This window comes from Rhinolophus ferrumequinum (assembly GCF_004115265.2).
Source record: "Rhinolophus ferrumequinum isolate MPI-CBG mRhiFer1 chromosome 15 unlocalized genomic scaffold, mRhiFer1_v1.p scaffold_54_arrow_ctg1_1, whole genome shotgun sequence".
Lineage (NCBI taxonomy): Eukaryota > Metazoa > Chordata > Mammalia > Chiroptera > Rhinolophidae > Rhinolophus > Rhinolophus ferrumequinum.
Window position 1 is genome coordinate 1,492,690 of NW_022680357.1, and position 23,162 is coordinate 1,515,851.

The 23,162-nt window shown below is 46.5% G+C and overlaps 1 protein-coding gene across 1 annotated transcript in view; it reads left to right on the top strand.

The window, feature by feature from the left end:
* The window catches only part of XPO6 (exportin 6), a 99,518-nt gene that overhangs the window by 48,726 nt on the left and 27,630 nt on the right, over positions 1–23,162 (top strand). Inside the window, exons 7-12 of the mRNA XM_033101239.1 lie at positions 859–1,312; positions 4,557–4,683; positions 9,211–9,320; positions 17,766–17,874; positions 19,156–19,248; positions 20,344–20,413. Coding sequence (XP_032957130.1) covers positions 859–1,312; positions 4,557–4,683; positions 9,211–9,320; positions 17,766–17,874; positions 19,156–19,248; positions 20,344–20,413 — 963 coding nt within the window. The remainder of the gene's footprint in view (positions 1–858; positions 1,313–4,556; positions 4,684–9,210; positions 9,321–17,765; positions 17,875–19,155; positions 19,249–20,343; positions 20,414–23,162) is intronic.

Below are 23,162 nucleotides of genomic sequence, written 5' to 3' on the forward strand. Positions count from 1 at the left end.
TGAAATGATCACCACAACAAGTCTAGTTAACATCCGTCACCACACAAAGCTACAAATTTTTTCTCTCGCGATGAGGTCTTTTAAGATCTACTCTTTCAGCAGCTTTCAGGTAGGTTGTTGGCTATACTCACGGTGCTGGACCTGCCATCCCCAGGACGTACGCAGCTTGTAGCCAGAAGTTTGTACCTTTTGACCTCCATCACCCAGGTCTCTTTTCCTCTTAAATAAAAATCTTTGAGGGGCGGCCTGTTAGCTCAGTTGGTTAGAGCGTGGTGCTAATAACACCAAGGTTGCTGGTTTGATCCCCGCATGGGCCACTGTGAGCTGCACCCTCCTAAAAAAAAAATAAAAAAAAAATAAATCATTGAGGTTCAGAGACTCTTGTGAGCTATATCTAGTGATATTATAACTGAGAAAACTTACAAATATTTACTCATTTAAAAATAACTGCGATGAGCTCATTATCTATAAGCATATTTTAATGAAAAATAACTTTTCCAAAGCAAATGAAAACATTTACTGACAAGAGCGACATTATTTTACATCTTTGCAGATCTCTGTAACAAGTGGTTTAATGAAAGAGCTTTTGGCTTTCTCTCTGTTGGACAGTACATGTCCCGTAGCCTCTGGAACGCTCCATTTTGTGAGATAGTAACAGTGAGAAAGGAAAATAGCATTATAGTAGTCTTGAAAAAAAACAGTTTTGACTTTGTGAACTCCCGGAAGGGTCTTGGGGCCCCTTGGGGTCCCTGAGACCAAATTGTGAGAAGTGCTACTGAATCGTACAGCTTGGAGAGTCACGTCGGTCGGGTTGTCAGAGGTGTGACCGTGCGGGTCTCAGAGCCCTTGTGTTTCCAGGTGACTTGCTGAGGAACCTGCTGCACAGCCCCAGTTCCGCCAAGCTGCTGAATCAGCCCATCCCCCTGCTGGACGCGGACAGTGAGTATGTGTGTTCCCTGGCCCTGGAGTGCCTGGCCCACCTCTTCAGTTGGATTCCTCTGTCTGCCAGCATCACCCCGTCCCTCCTGACCACCATCTTCCACTTTGCGCGTTTTGGCTGCGACATCCGGGCCCGAAAGATGGCGTCAGTGAACGGCAGCAGCCAGAACTGTGTGCTGGGTCAGGAGCGCGGCCGGCTCGGGGTCCTGGCCATGTCCTGCATCAATGAACTTATGTCCAAGAACTGCGTGCCTATGGAATTCGAGGAGTACTTGCTGCGGATGTTCCAGCAGACTTTCTACCTCCTGCAGAAAATCACCAAGGATCACAACACGCACACGGTGAAGAACAGGCTAGAAGAGCTCGAGGAGAGGTAATGGAACAGGCATGGCGTCGGCTGCCCCGAGAAAGGGCCGCGGGGCTGCGTGCGTGGTGTCTGTAACCCTCTTTGGTTTCAGAATGTGGGCTCCTGAGAGGAACAGCAAGGTAGGTGTGCACCAGTGAGTCTGAGCTTAGCCGGAAGGGCTCGGGTGGTGAGGGGACCGAGGTGAGTTTGCAGAGTGACTGAATTGTGCAGGTGTGTCGTCTCTTCCCCCCATCTCCTGTCCTCCCTTCCACCCCGCCCCCCTACTGTTTGCCTGCAGGTCTGAGGTGGTGCAGGAACTGAGACTCTGCTCATGCGTAGCCAAGGACAGGAGAGGAGGTCGGCGGAGGTACAGGAGTTACAGTCGCCCTTTCTCACTTGGTGTGGCTTGTCACTTGTTACTGTTTGACTTTCCCCAAGTGCACATCAGGCAGCCTATGGGATTGTCGTTACTATTGTAAGTTTTACACAGACGGCAAGTTTTCATCCAAAGAAAGGAGAGCGTGTTCATGCAGGCAGAGGTGAATCAGTGTGGCACACAGCCGCGTTTCTTTGTCATTCTCCTTTTGAATGGAGCCTAAAATCACCTAGCCTTTCCTTCTTAAGTGCTCTGCACATGACTCCATCCCAGCCCCCCGCCCCCAGGCACCCGGTCTCATTATGTCCCTTGCAGATGATGTCAGTTACCTGGGTTACAACTGTCCTTAATATGGTATGGTGCTCCTGCGGGTAAAAACCCAGAGGGAAAAATTGGAAACTTATATAACAACCTCATGGTGACTGTTCACAAACTTCCAAGCAGATACATTGTATTGAAGTAGTAAATGTGTATAGGCAGCCAACATTAATATTTTAACAAATTTTCCTGGGCTTAATTTTGTTATTAAGCTACATAGAGGTAAGCCATTTCCTTTTCCTTAGAGTAAATAGCAGAATATTAAATCAAGTGCCTAAAGTTAAGACACTTTTGGTGCTTTTCAAATTTAGCAATTTTAATGAGTTTCTGAGGTGAAAAATATCGGTACATAAGATGATTTTTGCTTTGCTTCATTATAAACAAGCTCTGTGTAAAATTTTCTCTATATAGTCACAAAAGAACTCATAATTCGGTATGGTAATATATTTTATTTTTCGTTATTTGGTAATAGCTTCCTCTATGAATTCAAAGGCGGCAGTTTTCACACACAATTTTATATTCTTTCTAGCTTTGGTTAAGAAAGGTTGTATTTTCACATGTTCAAAAGAAATCTAGCTGCTTGTATGAATCATCACGTATCAGTTGTTTTGACTTTTTCTTGTAGCACCATGTTTGTTATGCTTACCTTCGGGTGGTGTAGAAATATCATGGGTTATCTTTGTACTGATTGTGTTACGTGTAACTTTTGTGCTCTTGGTTTTATATTTTAATCCTATGCTTCCTCTTGCCCCGTGAAAGCTGAGAGGTGCCTGGGAGCAGAAAGGTGACATAAACAGTATACTGTGTGCTTGCTTCCTGCCTCTCGGCTCCCACTAATTCTAAACAGCTAAGGCCACTCTTGGTTGTGTAGGAGCTTCCTTACCAGGTCCTGGCTTGTCTTCTCCTCTCCTGCCTTTTTCCTAACTTTCTACTGCTCATTAGCACCTGTACCAGAAGGTGGGCAAGGGAAAGAAAATGAGGTGAAATAAAATCCGTAGTTTTAGCTACTGAACGGCCTTGTTGGTATTCTTTCCAAAATTGGGTTGGAGATGAAAATAAAATTGAGATTGTGCGACATTTTACTCTTGGCTTCTCTGTGTTCTTTTACGGGTGGGAGGGAACTGAGTGCATCTCCCTAAAGATAAGGGACTGGTCGGCGACTTTGCAAATCCATGTGAACAAACGACGTCATAAGCTGAGCTAGCAGTGAGAAGCTCCTACTCGTAACTGTTAGCGATCAAGGGCGTCAGAGAGAAGTCTCTTTGTACTTTTCTAGCTCTGAAAACGGTTGATTTCAGTGCCTTACTGGTTTTCAAGTATTTGGCCCCATAATCCTTATCAAACACATTAAATTTTTTTTTTTTTTTTTTTTAAAGCTGCAGATAAGTTTACACGTGTGGAGGTCAGGCGGACGGGTTGGTCCTGTCGGCACGATCGGCCCCAGGAACCATGGGGACATTTTATTTATGGGCCAGTTTGGCTCTTCTGAGTCGCGTCTTCCTCTCCCCCTTCATTATTTCAGATATCTGTGCTTTAAAAAAGTAGTTTTTTGCAGTTACGAGTTTTGGAATTGGTTTTAGCCATTACTTAATTTTTGGCTAAGGCCTATTACGTCTGTATCTTTTTTTTTTTTTTTTTTCCTTTTTTGGCCTCTGAAATGTGATTTATGGAGCCATGTCCATCTCATTTTCTAATCACCTTTTGGTATTTAGGGGCTTTAAATGACAGTTTCTGAAATGTGAGCGTGGTGATGTGCTGTGTAATTTAATAGCAAAAAAATCTCTTAGCCTTGAGCTGTGACCCACACTCTTCTGTGAAGTGATTTTCTGAGTACAAACGAATTGGGGGTTCACTGTGCTGTGAAAAGAAAGAGCCCTGGATTGGGAGTGGGTGGTGGTCCCCTTCTGCCGGGAGCTGGCCCAGTGACCTTGGACCGGTCACTTCGCCTGTGTGGGCCTCGTCTGTAAAATGAAGCGTCAGATAAATTGTCCTCAAGCTTTTCCAGCTCGAACAGCCATCCTCCTAATACTTGAAATCACTTTGGAGTGGATTGGGACGTGCTGTGTTTAATTAGCACCAGGAACAAGCGGGCAAGCCTGCATATCTTACCTGGATGCCCTCCGTGCCTTGTGTGCAGCCTGGTTTTGTTCCTGTGTTTTGTAGCACATGCATTTTAATGTTTTGGCCTCCTCGCCACGAAAACCAGCCTTCCAGACTTGCCACGTGGAAATGACACACACGATGTGGCCCTCGCCTTGTTAGTACCATTCCCTTTCGCTTTCATTGGGTCGTAACACTAATGAGACAGGCAATCTGAGGCAATCTGAGCGCACTAGCTGATAAGATACCTTCGTGTGTGGTGTCTGAGGATTAAAGTTGCTTTTCTGCTATGTTTCAGGTGGTAATGGAATGAAGGGTTGCCTGACCTGTAGGTAATTGTTGCAGGCCTTTATATTTTTAACTGAAAATATCAATCTGTACAGTTTTGTACTGAAAGAAATTTGGATTGAATTTGAGTTCTCTTCCGAGGAGGTGGCCAGGCTTCTTACTGTCGCCTTTGTCTTCTTGTCGTCTCAGCTACATCGAGAAGTTCACGGACTTTGTGCGTCTCTTCGTGAGTGTTCACCTGAGAAGAATCGAGTCCTACTCCCAGTTCCCTGTGGTGGAGTTTTTGACGCTTTTGTTCAAGTACACATTTCACCAGGTAAAGCACCAACGGCCCAGCGCTTCCTCCCCAAACAGGCTACTTCGTTATTTTCAGGAGGAAAAACTACTTTATTTCCCAAAGATTTACATAGTGCGTGCTGTGTGAAGGTGAATCCATTTTTCCTTCGTCACAGCCCTGTGAGGTAGGTGGCATTATCACCATTGTCATTGTCACCGTTTTACAGAGAAAGAAACTGAAGCACAGAGAGTAACTTGCTCAGGGTTGTATAGTTAGTAACCGATGGAGCCAGGATTTGGACCCATGGAGTCTGTGCTCTTACCCACTGTTGTGCTGGAGAAGCAAACTAGAGGGGAAGTCTGAAGTGAGGCCTCTAGTTCTGTCCTGAAACTGGTCCCTGGAACTTCCCAGAAGGAGGTTATAGGGAAGCTCTCGAGTTGAGTTTTGGTCGATCCAGGTTTTCCCCCATCCAGCAAATATTTTCTTGAACTCCTGTTATATTTTGGGAGCTGGGCATCTATCCCTCAGAGTCCTTGCTGCCACTGAGTTTGCATTCTAGGGACCCAGTATTTTTTATTTGTATATGTTTTACCAGCTTTATGAAGGTGAAAGTTAGGTGCTGCTGAATCCAGCGTGTCACATTGTCTAATTCAGTGAAGCCCAATGAGTGTACAGACTCGAGCAGCCATCACCACAGTCCAGTTTGAGACGTTGCCATCGGGCCCTATTTCTGTGCCCCCCTGTGTGTTTTTAAAACCAGCTTTTTATTGAAGTGTTACACACACGGGAAAGTACATAAATCGCACAGGTGCAGCCTGATGCATTGTCCCCAAATGAACAGACTGTCACCACCAGCTGAGTCAAGGACTGGAGCGTAACCAGCAGCCTCAGGAGCCCCGTCTTGTCCCTTCCCATCCCTGCTCCCCAGGAGTCCCCCCAGTCCTGACTCTGACACCCCACATTGGTTTTGCCTGTTTCCGAACTTCTCTCAGTGGAAACACAAGGTGTATTGGTTCTGTTCTGCCTGGCTTTTCTTCTGTAGTGTCACGTGTGTGAGATTCATCCGTGTGTGTGGCAGTCGTTCATCTTCGTTGCTTATACAAAGTCTACCTGAAAGTCCGTTTCACTGCTGATTCGGGCAGCTCTCCGTTTGGGTGGTCACAGATCATGCTGCAGTAAACGTGAACATGCCTGCACGCGTTTTGGGGGGCACATAGGTAGCTCTTTCTCTGGGTCACCGAGACATCTGATTTTATAAGTAGACTCTTTTGGTTGTTTAAACCTCTAATTCTGTGGCTTCATGAGGCTAGAGGAGAAGCAAGGACCTAGGCTGGGAGGCGTGTGCGTGTGACAGGGAATTTGGAGTAAGGATTGAATGTGGAGCCAGCCCTTCTCAATGAGGTACTTGGCACGTGAAAGGCAGAGTACTCATTGAATAAAATTTAAAGAAAAGTATTAGGAGGCAAGAAAAAAACAAGCCCGAGTGCCCCGTGGTAAGGGTGAGCCATTCCTGGGAACGGGGAGGGCTCGGGGGAGGGTGGCCGGAGCGTACAGAGGTGTTGAAATGTCTGACAGAGGGGCCGGTAAGTGCAGAGCAGGCAGAGCACACGGAGCCCACCAGGCCCAGGAAGGAATAGAAGACGGGCTGAGTTGTGGGAGGGGCAGGATGAGAAATCTAAACGGGGACGCAGAATAAAAGAAGGATTTGACAGATGCCTTAGGATGAGCGTAGCGGAAATGCAAGAGAAGTACAGAGCCAGTGCTGAGGTCAGAAAGGAGCGGTTTGTTTGGGGAAATGGAAAGAAAATATCTTGCAGTTTCGCTCTCTATGTAAAAGGATCCTTGGTATTATGGGATAGGAGAAAGCTAAACAAGTGTGTTAAAGTGTGCCCGTCTTAGTCCTGCTTCTTTGGACTTGGACCCAGAAGTTCTGTGTTGAGTTCTGGTTATTTGTATCAGGTCTGTGTCCTTGGAAAGTCTTTAATTTCCTTCGATTCCAGTTTCCTCACCTGAGGAGCTCGGCTGCACTGAGCATCTTCAGGGCCTTTCCTGTCTGTTAGGATTCTTTCCCTAGAATCCTGCATGTTAGTTTTTCGTGGAACTGGAAGTGATGGTTTCACGTATTTATATATATTATATCTATACATTGGAAAAAGAACTGGATCCGGTCGTGGGGCAAACAGCAAGTGTCTTTCTTCCCCCTTTACCTGGAGGTCTCTGTCAGCCGAGTTCCCTTCTGCTCACTTGGCCTCCTGGGTGAGGACCTTTCTTTCTGGGCACAGGTTCTCACTGCGCGGGGGCCGGTGTCCCCAAGTCCAGGCCCGTGCAGTTGACTGAGGGTAGGCAGCCCTGTGCTGCAGAGGGAGCGTGGAGAAGAGATGGCAGGGCACGCGCTCGGATCCGGAGCTGGTCGGAGGGGAGTTTTGGGGGTAAGATTTAAGAATAAGAAAGTCCATGCCCTCTCGAGAGAGCTTGAAGTTCTCATCTGCTAACTTCCTTTATCGTAGCGTAATTACCTGTAAAGCGGGAAAGCGTCTTTCTTCCTGTCTAGAGGGATATTAGAGATGTACTCACTATTTTGACCCTTTGTTTCTAAAATTCTGAGACATTTAGGTGCTGGTAAACATACTTTGAAAGCATCGTAGTAAGACAGGATGGTGTCCGTACCTTCTTTTAGCAGCTCCTCTCTTCTGTTCCTCTCCCTGCGTTCGTTCTTTCACCTGAGTGTTTGGCCGCCGTCCCTTCAGCCCCAGCGCTCGCCGGTGTTGTCACGTTGTCACCTTGTCACCTCCTGGCTTGCCGAGCCCCTGAGGTGTCTGCATAAGCGTATGACTTCTGTCTTCCTGCTCCTTCTCTTACTGTAGCATCCGCCTTTCCTTCTTGGTCTGGCGCTTTTCCTGTTGCCCCTTCTTCTCCCTAAAACTGCCTCAGACGGTGTGGCCTCGGAGAGGAGGGAGGGCTCCGGAGCAGAGTCTTCAGCTCCCCATTCTGGTTCCGGTTCTGGTTCTTACCTTGTCACCTTGGCCAGGTAACTTGACTTCTGAACCTTGGGTTCTTTATCTGTAAGGTGGGAAGAAGAAAAAATATATCTGTCCACTTTCCAGGACGATCGTGAAGATCAAACAGACCAATGCAAATAACAACCACTGTAAGCCACTTGGGGGTAAGAGTGGTATCATTCACTAGTTTCTTGAAGGAACTGGTCTGAGTCTTCAGTGGTAAATTAGCCCTGGAATCCAGAAAGTAAATCTGAGCACAGGTACACTTTTAAAATGGGTCTGAGACGACATTTCCTGGCTGTGCCAGTCTAGTGTCATCCATCGCTACCCATCTTATGTCCACGTGGCTCATTCATTGTTTTTCCTGCTTATTCTGCTTCATTGCATCCCCTGGATTTTTCAGAGACAGGAAACGGGTGTTTTGCGTGGCTCGTCCGTGGTCCTGACCGAGCAGAGCGGTCTGGCTTCGGGGCTGCCCTGTGGACTATGGGCTTGGAATCTGCCTGTTCTCTAAGTTACAGTTTTCTGTCTCAGAAGCAACCTGGGTACAGAACTTCCACCGCGTGCTACCGCCTAATGTCAGGGATCCCGTGGGCACCTCACTCAATACATGCCCTTGTGAACTGGATTTCCTTATGGATCAGAAATGGAAGGAAAACTGATCCAAAAAGACGATGGTATTCTTTCTTTCCATATCTGATCCTGCCACCAATCACGTGGCTCATGAAGCAATGAAAAGTAAAACCAAAGAACTTTTGCAGGTTCAGGAATTTGAGTGGCTGCGTAAGGGGTTGGGGGACCACAAGTCGAAGCTGAATGTGTATGAGAAGGACTAGGTGTTGGAGAGCTTAACGCCTGGGTTTTGCCTGAAATAGAATCTCCAGGCTCTGGAAGTAGTTGGTGCAGTGGCCCAGCACGCGGACCCTGCAGACACTTCCTCTTCTCTCCTTTCTTTGCCCTTATCAGCACCGGCTTAGAGGTTGCTGTTACCTGTTGCACACCCCTACTTGTACAGATGAGATAATGTCCAGTGGTCAGACTCAACCAGCTCATTGTCAGTCCGTTCCATCGTGTGACTTTCCTGCTGCTCAGATGTGTCCACTTGGCACCTTTGGAGCCACTGAAACTTATTTTTGATTTTCTGATGGTTTGCTGTGGAAAGAGCGTGAGCTGGGGGAAAAGCGGGCCTACTCCTTCCCCTGATCTTGAGTAAATCACATCTCTGGATCTCAGTTCTTTTCTCTGTAAAACAGATTTGAAGTGGATGATCTGGAAGAGCCCTCCTCACCAGTCTCGGATTGAAGACGGGTGTTTGCTCGGCGTATTTGTAACCGTGTCTGCCCTAAATAGCCTCTCCCTATTGATGTTCCCCATTGTACCCTTGTCCTGTGAGGTTGAATGGGGTCCGATTGGAAGCACCCACTGTACGACACCAGTTGTGGTTACCAGGACGCTGAGGGCATCTAGGCTCATGGTTGTAACTTTCTGGTGGAAGTAAACTGGTGGGTGTGTTTCTAAGGAGTATGCATTAAGTAATTTTATTGTCTGGATTTCTTTTGCACCATAGCCTACTCATGAAGGTTACTTCTCTTGCTTGGATATCTGGACGCTCTTTTTGGACTATCTGACAAGTAAAATTAAAAGTCGTCTGGGAGACAAGGAAGCAGTTCTCAACAGGTAAACCCCAGAAGCATTGATTACTAGAAATAGACATTTTTGCCTATTTTTCTTACGGCCTAAAGGGGCAGCCATGCAGCCAGACCCTTTCATGAAATTGAGTCACATCGGCTGTTTAGGTAGTAATGAGTATTTTCTTCTTCTTTTTTCCCCTTAAATATCTCATTTTCTGAAAACATATTTTTTTTTCTGATGAAAAAAATAGTGAGTATTAATTTTTTAAGGTGTGATAATGCTTTTGTGTTTTTTTTTCGTTTTAATGGCACTACTTTAGAGATACAAATTGAAGTATTTTGGGGGACGAAATGATGTGACACCTGGGATTTGCTCTAAAGTAATCCACTGGGGAGGAGGGGCAGTGGGCGGGCCACATGTTGATAATTGACGTTGAACTTAGTTGATAGGAACTTGGGTTCCATTATATTCTTATTCCTTTTGTACATGTTTGAACATTTCCTGTAAAGAAACCAGGATAAGATAGAAAAATATAAAAAAATAAGTTATCCGTAATCCCACCATCGGAGATAATGACTTTTGTACTTTTCATTGTATTTTTTAAAAATAGAAAATGGGGAAATGCTTTTTCCCCATGTTTCTCAAGCGTGTTTTTCTTGCTTGCAGGCAGAAAGTATGTTTCCTGTGCACTGTGGTCATTATTTCATTTCAGAAATGAAACAATGAGCTAATGTGTCTAGAATGCTTGGCACATTCTGAGTGCTCAGTAAATGGTATCAGTGGTGGGTGGTGGACATCGTGGACACCCACCCCTTCCCCAGAATCGTGCCAGGCGGAACTGGGAGGAGAATCCCCTCCCGGGAAGAGGCTGGGCCCATCCTTTAAAACCCTTTCCGTTGCCGAGGTTTTGAGTTTTTAAAAATTTTAAACAGAAGATTTGCATTCCAAGTTTCAACATTTGCACTTTGTCTCCTAACTTTATTTTTGTGATTGCAAAATAGCTTCCAGGTTGCCATGGTGCCTGGGTCAAATGTGGTTATGGGTAGTATATTCATTCATCAGAAACCTTATTACACAACAGTAAATCTTGTTTTTGATGAATTTGCCAGCTGTAAATAATTGTGTTCTTGAATGAAATTCTTCAGAGAAAAGGTAATTCCACCAAATTGTCTTTCTTGGATGCCTAACAGTCTCTTCCTTTGGTTCAGGAACTGTGCCTGATTTTGCTGTGTTGAGTGGTAGATATTCTTTCATATCTCTCAGGCTGTTGGAAGGATTAACTTAGGGAAATGATTAATATGAAAATGCTTTTTAAAGCATAGTACGGTTGTGTTTTAGGTATGGAGAATATGGTTTCATTGAGCAAAGTACAGCAACAGAGTATTGCTTAGATACACACTTATCCCGATTAGTGCACCAGCCATTAGAAGGAGCGGTGGTGTAGAGTTTAAATTCCTTTTCTGCTTCATGGTCGCAGTGTTACTTTTGGTCAGGTTATATATGCTGACCACATTTCCTCTTGCAAAATGGCATACTAATTAATTGTCGAAGGATGGTTAGGATTCAGGAAAATGACGTGTGTAGGATGCCTGGGACAGCTTCTAGCACGTGTAGGCACACGGGGAATGGTCACAGAGGTGACTCCACAGTGATAATAGCTAGTGGGTGATGTGACTGCCATCGGGCTGTGCTGGTACCATGCAGTTAGGTGACAAGGGCCCCTGGACAGCCTGGAGCCCTCCTGCAGATGTGGACCTGTCTGCCCAGACACCTGTCATCCGATACAGGCTGATCGCACAGTCGGCAGTGGCTCTGGCTGAGCACTTTAAACCCGAGGGGTTCTTCTGTGATCACTTGATTATCATCCTAAGGCTTTCTAATTATGCGTGACCGTTTTTTGTTTTTTAAACAGAACACTTATAACGCTTTCATGCCTTTAATTAAATAAAAAAGACAAAAACTCCAAACCTTCAAAGCTGGTCTGTGGTTTATGCTGTGAAAGAGTAACCATCATCTGGGGACCTGCCTGTGAAACTTGTATATTTTACTGTCGCCTCTTACACTGTACACGGATACAAGAGTGTGCTCCAAAGGTTTTAAAGGAAAGTCTTGAAAGTTTGACAGCCATTGTTCTAGGTTATAAAAGACCCCGATTATCAGAGTGCGTGGTTTTGCAAAAGCAGCTGATAAGAGCACTGGCTCCTGGTAATTACCACATTCGTTTTACCCAAGAGCTTATAAATGTGATCAGATGTTTTGCAGCTGACAAAATGTATCTGAAGGAAGTTGGTGCTTTTGGAATCACACTTGTGGCTTGAGCCAGAATTTCAGAAACAACTTATCTTGCTGGAAGTAGTCGAATGTTTTCTCCGTGTCTTCAGTGGGAAATGTAGGTGTGGTTAAGTCACAGAGGCAGCGCTGAGTTCCTGTCTCTTGTGGTTTAAAGGTTTTTCATCATTCATCACAACAAAGTGGAGGGCATTGGAGGCCACACATGTAGAAGCACAAATTATACGGGGATTTATTTTCAGTCTTCGGAGCTTGTTGTAGCTCTCTGCATGTTCCTTGCTCAATGAGAACACTCTAGAGTGTCTTGATCAGAGCTGGTGGGGACTTCAGAGCGCTTGATGCCCAGTGTTCATGGAATGAATGGTCTGTAACGTACCCCCCTGAATGGAATTGCCAATGGGGCTCGTGGTCCAGGTTCACCATTTTCAGGTGGTGTGGAGAGACCTGAATTTTCAGCTTCCTTTTCCTCATTTGTACTTTGGGGATGGTTGTACCTGTCTTACAAGTTGTTGAGAAAATTAAATGAACCAATGTGTGTAAAGTATGCAGTGTGATCAAACAGTACAGTGAATGTTTAAATTAAAAAAAAATGTATTACAGTAAAAGACACATTGCCATTAATCCCCCTTGAAATACTCCCCCTCGCTTCGAACGCACTTCTCCCATCGTTCTTGCCACTTTCTGAAGCAGTTCTGGAAGTCCTCTTTCATGAGTGTCTTTAGTTGTACTGTTGTGGCTGCCTCCATGTCCTGCATTGATTCAAAACGTTTTCCTTTCATGGTCATTTTGACTTTGAGGAAGAGCCAGAAGTCGCATGGTGCCAGATCTGGTGAATACGATGGATGAGGACACACTGTAACATTTTTATTTGGCAGAAAATGCTGTGCAAGAAGTGATGTTTGACATGGAGCCTTTCCGTTGTGATCACAAAACACAGTGGATGCTGCTGCCAAGTGCCATCCATCGGAAAGGCAAGATCTTCAATACAGGAAGCGGGAAGCGACGCGACGAACCTTAGTAACAGCGTGTGACAAGTTTTACTTGTTTGGTGTAGTCAGTCAGGTGTGAGCTACGGTTGAGAGAAAGTGTTTTAAAGTGTGCTGTAAATTGTAAATCATCGTCCATCATGACAACACTCTGTGTCACACGTTGCTGCTGGTACGGCGATTTCTGTCCAATAAAAACATCACGGTGTGTCCTCATCCACCGTATTCACTGGATCTGGCACCGTGTGACTTGTGATAATTCAGGACATCGAGGCAGCCGCAACAGCGCAACTGAAGACACTCACGAAAGAGGAGTTCCAGAACTGCTTCAGCAAGTGACAAGAACGATGGGTAAGTGTGTTCGAAGCGAGGGGGAGTATTTCAAGGGGATTCATGGCAACGTGTCTTTTACTGTAATACATTTTCTTTATTTAAACATTCACCGTAGTGCACACTACGTACCTTGGCTGTCAGTGAGTGCTGAGTAAATAAGTATTGGTTTTCTTCCCTTTTCTCTCTCCTTCCCTTTGCTTTGTGCTTGTCATGTGGAGGGAGTCACCTGTGTACAGACTTATTTTTACAGGAAGATGGGGCAACCTGAAGTGAGTTAAGCAACCTACCATTGTTGAGCCGTGGCCTGTAAACCCCTTTGTCTTGAGAACATGGGCAAGTGCTGGCCACAGACCAGCCAGGGATTCCGGGTGACATTAGATGGGACGGTAAACAAATGTGGGTGAGCGTGAGAAAAATTGCTGCCCCTTTTTTTCCTGCTTAATATAGTTTTCTGCTTAATAAAGAGGAAGTGCCGTTATGACACATGGCATTTTGTTACAACTAATAAAAGGTGTTAACCAGGTGTATGTCGGGGTTCTAGTAGCTTTCTGGCTCCTGCTACGAGAAGTTTGTGCTACTGACTGCCCCAGAGAGCGAGTGAAAGGATCTTAGTTATTTCTTAGAGTTGAAAAAGGTATCTAGGATTATGCTTCAGTCCTTCGTCGTTATCCTACTGGGAACTTTGTTTATTGCCTGAGTTGTTTATTTCTTTGTTCATTTGTTCTTTCATTCATCATATACTTACTGAGCATACCTGCTGTATAGTTGCCTTAACGTGTACATTTTTATTTAACTCTCAGAAGAAGTTGAGGTGCTTTTGGATTTACCTCTGTGGCTTGATTCACACAGGCCTATAGGTTTATCTCCATTGTATGTTGATGTGTTTAATGCTATACATTTTCCTCTGAGCAGTGCTTTAGCTTCATCCATCAAATTTCAGTATGTTCCATTTTTCTTTTCATTGTCTGATATATTTTTAAATTTCTCTTGAGATTTCCTCTTTGTTTAATTTCCAAATATTTTGAGACTTTTCCATATATCTTGTTATTAATTGTTTTCTAGTTGATATTGATCTGTAAACATAGTTTAATTTCAGTTATTTTCAGTTTTTTACAGTTTGTTTATGACCTAGTCTTCTTGGCGATTGTTCATCGTGCACTTGAAAAGAGTGTGTATTCTGCTGTTGTTGGGTGGAGTATTCTGTGAATTTCAGTCAGGTCAGGCTGGTCGTTCAATCATATCCTATGTGTTGTTTTTATCTTGCTTGGTCCATCAGTTACCGAGAGAGAGGCGAATGCTCCAGGTATAATTGTGGATTTATCCATGTCTCTCTTCAGTTCTGTCAGTTTTTGTTTCCTTTATTTTGAGACTGCTAGTTGCACATAAATTTAATTTTCCTTTTCAATGTATCTATTGAGTGTCTGACTATATCCCATTATGTGAGATTTTTAAGTGGCTGCTCTGGGTATTATATATACTTCTCACATTTTCTAACCACTTCAAGTGTAATGTAGAAACCTCATCACCACGTAGATCCTTTCACGCTCCCTTCTTTGTATTGAGGTTGCTGTGTGTTTTACATCTGTGTACATTGAAAACCCCATCAGACAGTGTTCAGTGTTTGCTTTCACCCATCATTCATATTTTAAAGATCTTAACAGGAGAGAAATAGTCTATTGTATTTACCCAGACATTTGCCAGGTCTCTTATTTTACCTTCATTCTTGAAGTTCCAGGTTTCTTTCTTATTATCGTTTACCTTCCGTTAGGTTGGTGCAAAAGTAACTGCGGTTTTTGTAACTATTTTTAACCTTTTAAGCCACAATTACTTTTGCACCAACCTAGTATATATTAGCTCGGTCTGCCATAATGAAATACCGCAGGTTGGGAGGCTTCAAGAATGGAAATCTGTTTTCCCATTGTTCTGGAGACTGGAGGTGCGGTTCTGGTGAGGACTGTCCCCGGCTCAGAGGAGCTGCCTTCTCTCTGGGTCTCCCGTGATCTTTCTTCTGCTCATGCACAGGACAGAGAGCGGGCAAGCACACACACGCCCTCGTGTCCCTTCATGTAGAGCTCTAGTCCTGTTGGATTAAGGCTCTGACCCTGATGACCCCACACAACTTTTATTCCCATTTTAGTGGCCCCATCTTCGAATACAGTCACACTGGGGGTGCAGGCTTCAACATAGGAATTTTGAGTGGACATAGTTCAGCCCATAACACCTTCCACCTGAAGAACCTCATGGAGGGTGGTTATAGTAAGTGCTGTAAAAGTCAGAGAATTCCAGCATCCGTGTCATCTTGAGGTTGGCACCTGTTGATTCTCTTTCCCGTGATAAAGGGTCAGTGCCTTCTCGTTTCTTGGTGTATTGACTCATATTTTGGATCCTTTTACCTGTTTGTTCTACCAGCCTTAGGCATGGTTTCCATCTCTGCAGTCCCCTTATGGTCAAAGATGGACGCTGAATTTATAGACATCATACCCACAATTCAGGGAGCAGGAATGAGAAGGGGAAGTTGGACAAAGAAGCTTTTCCCAAGGCCCCACACGGTGACTTCTTTTAAGATGTCCTTGACCATACCCCTAATCTGCAAATGAGGCTGGGGAATGGAGTCTCCCAGATGGCCTCAATGCCCAGTGTTCTCTTACAGAACAGGGAAGAATGGCTATTGGGGAGGCACCCGGCCGGCGCCTGCCACGTCCATATGCTCCCCTAACCCTCACCAACGCTTGGGGGATGAGCTACCTTAGTGTGCTTCAGCCTGGTTCCCAGTCGGCTTTAATTTTCTAAGTGATAGGTTTTTTTTTGCAGCCATAGTTACCAACTACCAGTAAGGATTTTAGGTCTAATTTAGGGGTACCCTTTGCGTACAAAGTCTTTAAATTCCCTTTCAGCTTAACAAGACAATTTACAGATGACAGATTTTATCTGTCCTCTAGTCTGAAGAAGATTTTCTTTCCTAGTGAAAATGTTTTGGTTCATAGTAAATTATAGCACGCAACTTCTGGAATGTTAGGAATTTATGTCTTGAACAAATGGCAAACATAGGCTCCAGGCTCAAGTGTTTGATCTTACCCCTCTCTGAAGTCTACCAAAGTGGGATTTTGATTCTCTTGGCAATTTTCCCCACAGATAATTGCCTATGTTATTAGTGATTTTCCTGCCGTCATTCCTTTTAGTTCCCATGCTCAGTTGCCCATCTAGTCTCCGTTAAGTCTAGTCACTTACAAAGACCGAGGGAGTCATTGTTGGGGTGGGGAGAGGGGGCAGCGTTTCTGTCTGTAGTGAAGGGATGAGCTCTTCCCCCACCACACTCTGAAATGTCTTTAGACGGTCTCTCCAGAGTCTGGAGCTCTTACACTAGATGGACTACATTTGATATTGGCATTGGATACCTTTTAGCTTTGGTTATCTTGTTATCCTAATACTCACCTGAATAGATTAGGTGGTTTATTAGAGTCCTGTCAGGAAAACAGAAACCACACTAGGTGGTTTATTAGAGTCCTGTCAGGAAAACAGAAACCATACTTAATTATTTTAGGAATTCAATGTAGGAAATGGATTAAACTGGCTTTGGAGGACTGGAAAAGCAGAAGGGGACACCGAGACAATGCAGACGATAGCTACAGGGAGCAGCCCCACCCCTAGGACTAAGCTTTGAGTTTATTAACATTGTCAGAAAAACACCATCAGTACCACCTACCTCTCACAGTTGTTAAAAGGATTGAATTATTGAATTAACTGATAACTTAAATATAGTACCTGTACTCCCCAAGTCAACCACTGAAAAAATAACTCAAAAATATATGGTAAAAGAAATGGCAAGGGGCCGGCCTGGTGGTTCAGGTGGTCGGAGCGCCGTGCTCCTAACGCGGAAGTCGCAGGTTCAATTCCCTCATGGGCCAGTGAGCTGCGCCCTCTACAGCTAAGATTGGGAACAATAACTCTCCCTGGAGCTGAGTTGCCATGAGCAGTCGGAGGTTGTGAGCTGCCGTGGGCTACCATGTGCTACCGTGAGTGGCTGGCAGCCAGCATGAGCTGCCACGCGCTGCTGTATGCTGCCATGAGCCGTCAGTGGCCAGCGTGAGTGGCCGGCAGCCATCGACAGTGGCCGACTGCCGACCAACTGCCTCAGCCGGGGGGAGTGCAAGGCTCATAATACCCGCATGGGCCAGGGAGCTGTGTCCTACACAACTAGACTGAGAAACAACGGCTTGAACCGGAGTGTGGGTGGGGAGGCTGAAGAAGAGGGGAAAAAACGGCAAGGGAATTAAAATGGTATACTAGAAAATACAAAGGAAGGCAGTAGTGGGGGGATTGAGGAGCAAAAGATATGACATAGAGAAAACAGCAAAATGATAGAAGTCCTTCCTTATCAGTAATTACATTAAATGTAAAAGATTAACTTTTCCATTTAAAAAGAAGAGATTATCAAACATGGTCCAACTCCATGTTGTTTGTCTCCAAGTGACTCACTTTAGTTTTGAAGACATAACTAGTTTGCAAGTGAAAGGATAGAAAAAGATATTTCATGCTCACAATAACCAAAAGAGAGCTAGTGTATTTACACAGACAAAATAGACTAAGACAAAAATTGCTACCAGAGACAAAGGAGGACGTTATATAATGAGAAAAGGGTCAGTCCATCAAGAGGTGCCTGGAACATAGCTAAATAGAAACCCTGCTGCTGTTCCACTGTCACATACACATGTGCCACCCCATCAACTAAGTGTAGCTCAGATGCCACTTGTATGTGATAATCACACACACACACACACACACACACACACACACACCCCCTTCACAGTGCAGGGGGCCTTTTCAGACCTGACGCTCAAAGCCTGCTTTCACCTGTCCTTGAATTTCTCCTGCCACCACCTAGGTACGAAGATGCCCTCGGCCTCCTGCTCACGGAGGTGTTGAATCGAATCCAGTTCAGATACAACCAGGCCCAGCTGGAGGAATTGGACGACGAGACTCTGGATGACGATGTAAGGGGCACACCCTCCCTGATCTGTAGCCACTGTCACGCTCTGGAGACTTGAAACCTGTCAGCCTCAGCTCTGGAGTCTTTTAAGCCAGTCATCTTAGGGTTTGAGTCGCACGTTTGATATTTATATATCCTACCTGTCTTTTTGGGTTCATTAACTGTAAAACACCAGTTTTACAGGCATTTTTACCTGTGTGGTCGGGAGGCGTAAGTACGTATGTACATGGACAAGTGGTTTAGTGAGAGCTCTGTATCCCTCCCATTTCCCCGCCTTGCACCCACGCCCGGCTGCTGGTGGAAATAGTTACACGAGAAGGCTAGAATGAGAGGAAGTTTCTTCCGAGCACATTCTGTAAACTGATCTCTCTTCAAGTCAGCCTTGAACTTATTGATGCCGGTGTCCCCCGCGTCGCTAAGGACCCAACTCCTGTGCTCTTTCGCTTGATCACGTGCACTTTAACATTTTCAAGTCACGGGTATGGCTTTCAAAAAAACAGTGTGGCATTGTGAAGATCTTGAGGGAGCTGCGTCTACAGGGTTAGAAAGAGTCCCGTTCTCGGAACCAGGTATCCTGGGTGTGAATCTGCAGCCTGGGGCCTGACGGAGACTGAGGTGTGGACATGGAATTTCTCTGAGCCTTCGTTTCGCCTCCTAGAAGGGGGTGATGTGTCTGTGTTGACAGTTATGTGAGGGTAACACACAAGGGAGGACTGGCCACGTGCCTGGTGCACAGCAGGTGCTGGGTGAACTGGCTTCCCCTCGTGTGAACTGTGTGATTGAGGCCAGTGCTTCTCGCACTTCCGCGTGGATGAGTTTTGCCGGGAGGGTTGGGGTGGGGACAGGACCCAGCATTTGTGTCTCCGACAGGCCCGTCTGCAGAGCACACCAGGCGCGGCACCGAGGTTATACTTACAGGAATGCAGTAGTGGACTGGCTCAGGGGGCAGTGAGGGACCAGCTCCTACAGTCGGGCTGCCGCAAAGGGGCCTCGAGCATTTCCCAAGTGCCTTTTTATCTGCTCCTGTGACTGTAGGGGATAGAGTCGGTTCATTGTGCGTGGATCATTCACTTTCTCAGGAAAGAGCTTTTAATGACATTAATTCATTGGATTTAAGATATATTTTAGCTTGGCCTTTGTCAAGTACCAAATAACCTGGTTCCATCATTAGCCCTTTCTTCAAAATGTTCTGTCTGAGAGTGGCCTTAGGCCGAGGACAGGTGGGCAGGGAAGGTGACAAGACTCTGCCCGTTAGGAGAGCTGACCCCTCCGTGTCCCCCTGCAGCAGCAGACAGAGTGGCAGCGGTACTTACGCCAGAGCTTGGAGGTCGTGGCCAGAGTGATGGAGCTGCTTCCCACACATGCCTTCTCAACCCTGGTAAGTCACCGTGTGGGGGGCAGGAGCCTCACGTTCTCCCTGCACCGACAGCGTGAGGAGGAGAGCTTCTTTGTCACTGGTGTTACCAAAGCGACTATGCCAAACAGAAACTAAGTGCCAGACCCGACCCTTCCATTGATCAAACGTTAGCATTTTCCCGAAATATTTTAAGTCAACTTTGGGAAGCCCTGTTTCTCTTTGCCCAGCTCTGGGATGTAATGTGAGTTTTACTACTGCCTTCATCGGGGGTTTGACAGGCCAGGCCACAGAGGGTTTACTTTCACGAGTTACGCTGCTGAACAGCGAGCCGCTGGAAGGCGCACCCCTGGCCGGGGCTGGCCCTGCCGGCCTGTGCTCAGGTGCTGGCAGCTTCAGTCACACGCCGATTCATTCCCTCGGTGGCACTTGTCTTGCGAGGAGATTTCATTAACCCGTCTCTTCTTCACAGGCCAGCTGACCTAATGGGGGGCCTCGCATTGTGCAGCCACGCTGTATCTCATGTTCTCTACGGAAAGTGCCGTTTGATTTTGTCATCTGCCTTTCTTAGGGACCTATCACTTTAGGTTTTATCTTCATGGGGGAGTTAGCAGTTTAGAAAGAGAAGCTGCCACCCTGGTTCTGAAGGTCCTGTCACTAAATGAGTAAGGAAGCTGACTTCCATACAGTGGCTGTCTTCTCACATGGCCTGCCGTTCACTAAAGGCCTTTGTACATTTCTCTCAAAGGTCGGGTTTCCCTTGGACTTGGATTTGAAGGGAGCGAGGCCGGTCTCAGCGCTCCAAAAGGGGGAGATCCCTGGGGGGCTGGATGGCCCCTTTAGGAACGTAATAGGCGTACTTAGCATCCACTGTTTTGTTTAAAAAAAAAAAAGTGTCAAACTGACGTTTTCTTTCTTAGTCCAAATATGACGTGGTGGTTTCAGTTGTGGGAATGGGGGACACTGACGGGCGCCACCTCTCAGCTGCCTGGAAAGGTTCCCAGAGAGAACCTTTATCCCGCCCCTACCCCCACAGGGACTTGTGCTGTTTTAATGGGAAAATGCTGTTAAAACTCGCATTTATGATTTTGTTTTTAATCTTTGTTTCTTTGTTTTCAGTTCCCAGTTCTTCAGGACAATTTAGACGTTTATCTGGGGTTACAGCAGTTTGTAGTCACTTCAGGGTCAGGTAAACTCGTTTTTATTGTCTAATTTAACCAACATTCAAACAGGTTGACTGACATTCAGTTAGTGCTTTCTTTACTGTCAGAACATGGTTTCTCCTCTGCCACCTCCCTGCTGCTCATCTCGCCTCACTTCTAAACAGAAAAAAGGAAAAGCCATGATGAAAAGCAGCGCGGGGAGGTCAAAGATAAGCCTGTGACAGTCTGTTCCAGAGGTTTCAGTGGGGGGAGCAGAGGTGGGGCTTTTTAAAAACTCTGGCCCTTGGAGTATGTCCTGATGTCCTTTAAATGGGCGGGTGTGCTGGGGAAACGTGACCCAGGGCTGTGCCGTGATGCGCGTCTTCTTGTCTGGACGTCAGAGTCCAGGAGGGTAGCAGAGCAGCCGTGGAGCAGAGCGGCCGGTGGGGAGCTCCTGGAGCCGGGGACCTTAGCGTCCCCCCTAGAAATGGCCGCTGGGAGAGCTCCGGGCTGCTGAGTACCCAGCTCACCTGCTTGGGCTTTAGCGCTAGCACGTGTTTATTGCTATAATAATAATAATCGGAGGAATAATGATAATCTCCGTTTGTAAAACTCTTTACATGCCAAGCCTTGTATTATTTGCTTATGTTATCTTCTTTCGTTCCCTTAACTGGCCCGTGAGGTGTTAGCGTTAATGCTCGTTAGCCCTGTTTTACAAAAGAGGAAATCAGAGATGCTCAGAGGTGTTAATTTACTCAGAGTCACGTAGCTCGTTTCTGCTGGTCCCAAGATGGTATGACGGGGAATGATGAAAAGTTGAATTAACTAAAATCGGACGTGCATCATGCCTGCTGCAAACACCAGACACTCCACCCGGGCTCGCCTGCCCCATCTCCTGCCGTCATTCACACTCCTCCTTCAGTGTTTTCCTTGCCGGAGTTACGCCTGGCCCTGGCCTGCAGCCCCGGTGCTGGGTAACTCTTGTTTCAGCCTGGCATCGAGCTGCCAAGGTGCAGCCCGGCTCCTGGTCACTTTGTTTTTCATGGTATGGCCTCCCTGGGAGGCTCTTTCTGAGACCGCCCTCCCGGTTGGCCTGTGACGGCTTCTTTCCATGACTCGATGAGCTTCTAAATAATCCACTGGGCCCCAGGAGGTTGATGGGACTTGGCATGGCCCGAGTACAGGCCCTGGTTTTGTCGATAGGGCAAGAGCAGCTTCTACAGAACTTCGCAGAGCAAGCAAGACTGTAAAATAGGTTGTCAACATGAATGCAAATCATTTGACTGTGTACAGATGCTATGGATGTTTCCAGAATCCATTCTTGGGAAAAAGCGCACCCTGGGGGGGGGTCTCTCCTAGAATGTACTCAGGACCCTGACGACATTGTTCTTGACCTTAAAAATAAAAAACTGAGCATGTATTCCCTCCCCCCAGAATTGACCCCTCAGCTTCCTTTTTAGAGTGGTAGCTGTCTTGCGCATATTACGTCGAGTCTCTCTTGAGGTGAAAATTTGCAGTGATGATTCTGAAATCCTTTTTCTGAGACATAGCTGATCACTTAGAGCTTCTCATCCGAGCAGGATGATCTGACTTAGTTTTCCCCAAGTGCGGTACCGTATCCCTGCTCATTTACTGGCAATTTCACAGTGTGCTGGGCTCTTCCAGATTATTTCTAAATCTCATCCTCGCCTGCTCCTTAGTGCCGACTCCGGTGGCACCGCCTCTCAGGCCACAGAAACACTTATTTCCTTTTTTAAAATGAGCTCTCTTATGCATAACGATGTATTCCCCCATCCCTTGGTGGCTCCGAAGCCAAGTTTCCAACGTGAAGGCTATTAACAAATGGAAACTCTGAGTACATTCTGTCCTGGTTCCCATGGCCGCTCACCCCCACATAACGTCCATGCTTATTAGCCTCGCAGCAGAAGCCACGGTGTCCTGTCCCCATAGGTTGTGGCCCACGCCTTCCACTTGTAGTTATCCTGCCGGCCTTTAATTCTTGGGTCTCCTGGCGCCTGTGTGGATGGCAGCCTCACTTTTTCTCCACTGCTGCTCACCTTCCTGCTTCCTCTTCCTCAGTCAAATCCAAGGCGGACATGTCGCTGTGACACGGCCGTTGCCGTGGGCTCCCTCACCCTGCAGGGCCCTGCCCTCTCTGCCTGTCTTTCCCTTCACCTGTCGCACTGGTTTTGTGCCCTTTCTGGCCCGAGGGATCCGTTCCACGTGTGAGTGTGATGTCTGCCGTTCTCCTGAGGTGTTTCCTGCCGGGGGCAGTATTTCTGCCCTGAGAAGCCCTGTCAGCCCCTCCTCTTGGCCATGTAGACTGTCCGGCCGAACCGAGTGCTTCAGCTACAGTATGGAAGCGTTTGGGACTTAATTCTTCGTTCTGCTCGGGTTTGTTTAGGGCCTGCCTTTCCTCGGGTGGAATGCCACAAACGCTCATTTTCACACCTTCACCTCCCCAGCCCATCAGGAGGAGGAGACTGAACTACGCATGACAGGAGGTGTTTATTTCCAGGGCAGTGGTTTGCCAGGGAGCTCTTTTTTTGGAGGGGGCTCAGAGCTCACCTGGGCAGCTTCAGGGGGCGTGGTTACTGGAAGATGGGACTTGAGCGTGGCCGTGATTTCTTCTCTTTCAAACCCACAGGAAGCAGTATTCTCACCTGAACGCCCCACTCCGCAGACTCTGCGCTCCTTGGGGGGAGCCCTGAGCTTAGCCACGTAGAGGAAGAGGGGGGATCGGAATGGCTTTCCGCAGTGGGAGCCCTGGCCTGCCTCCTCGGGGTGAGGGGGTGC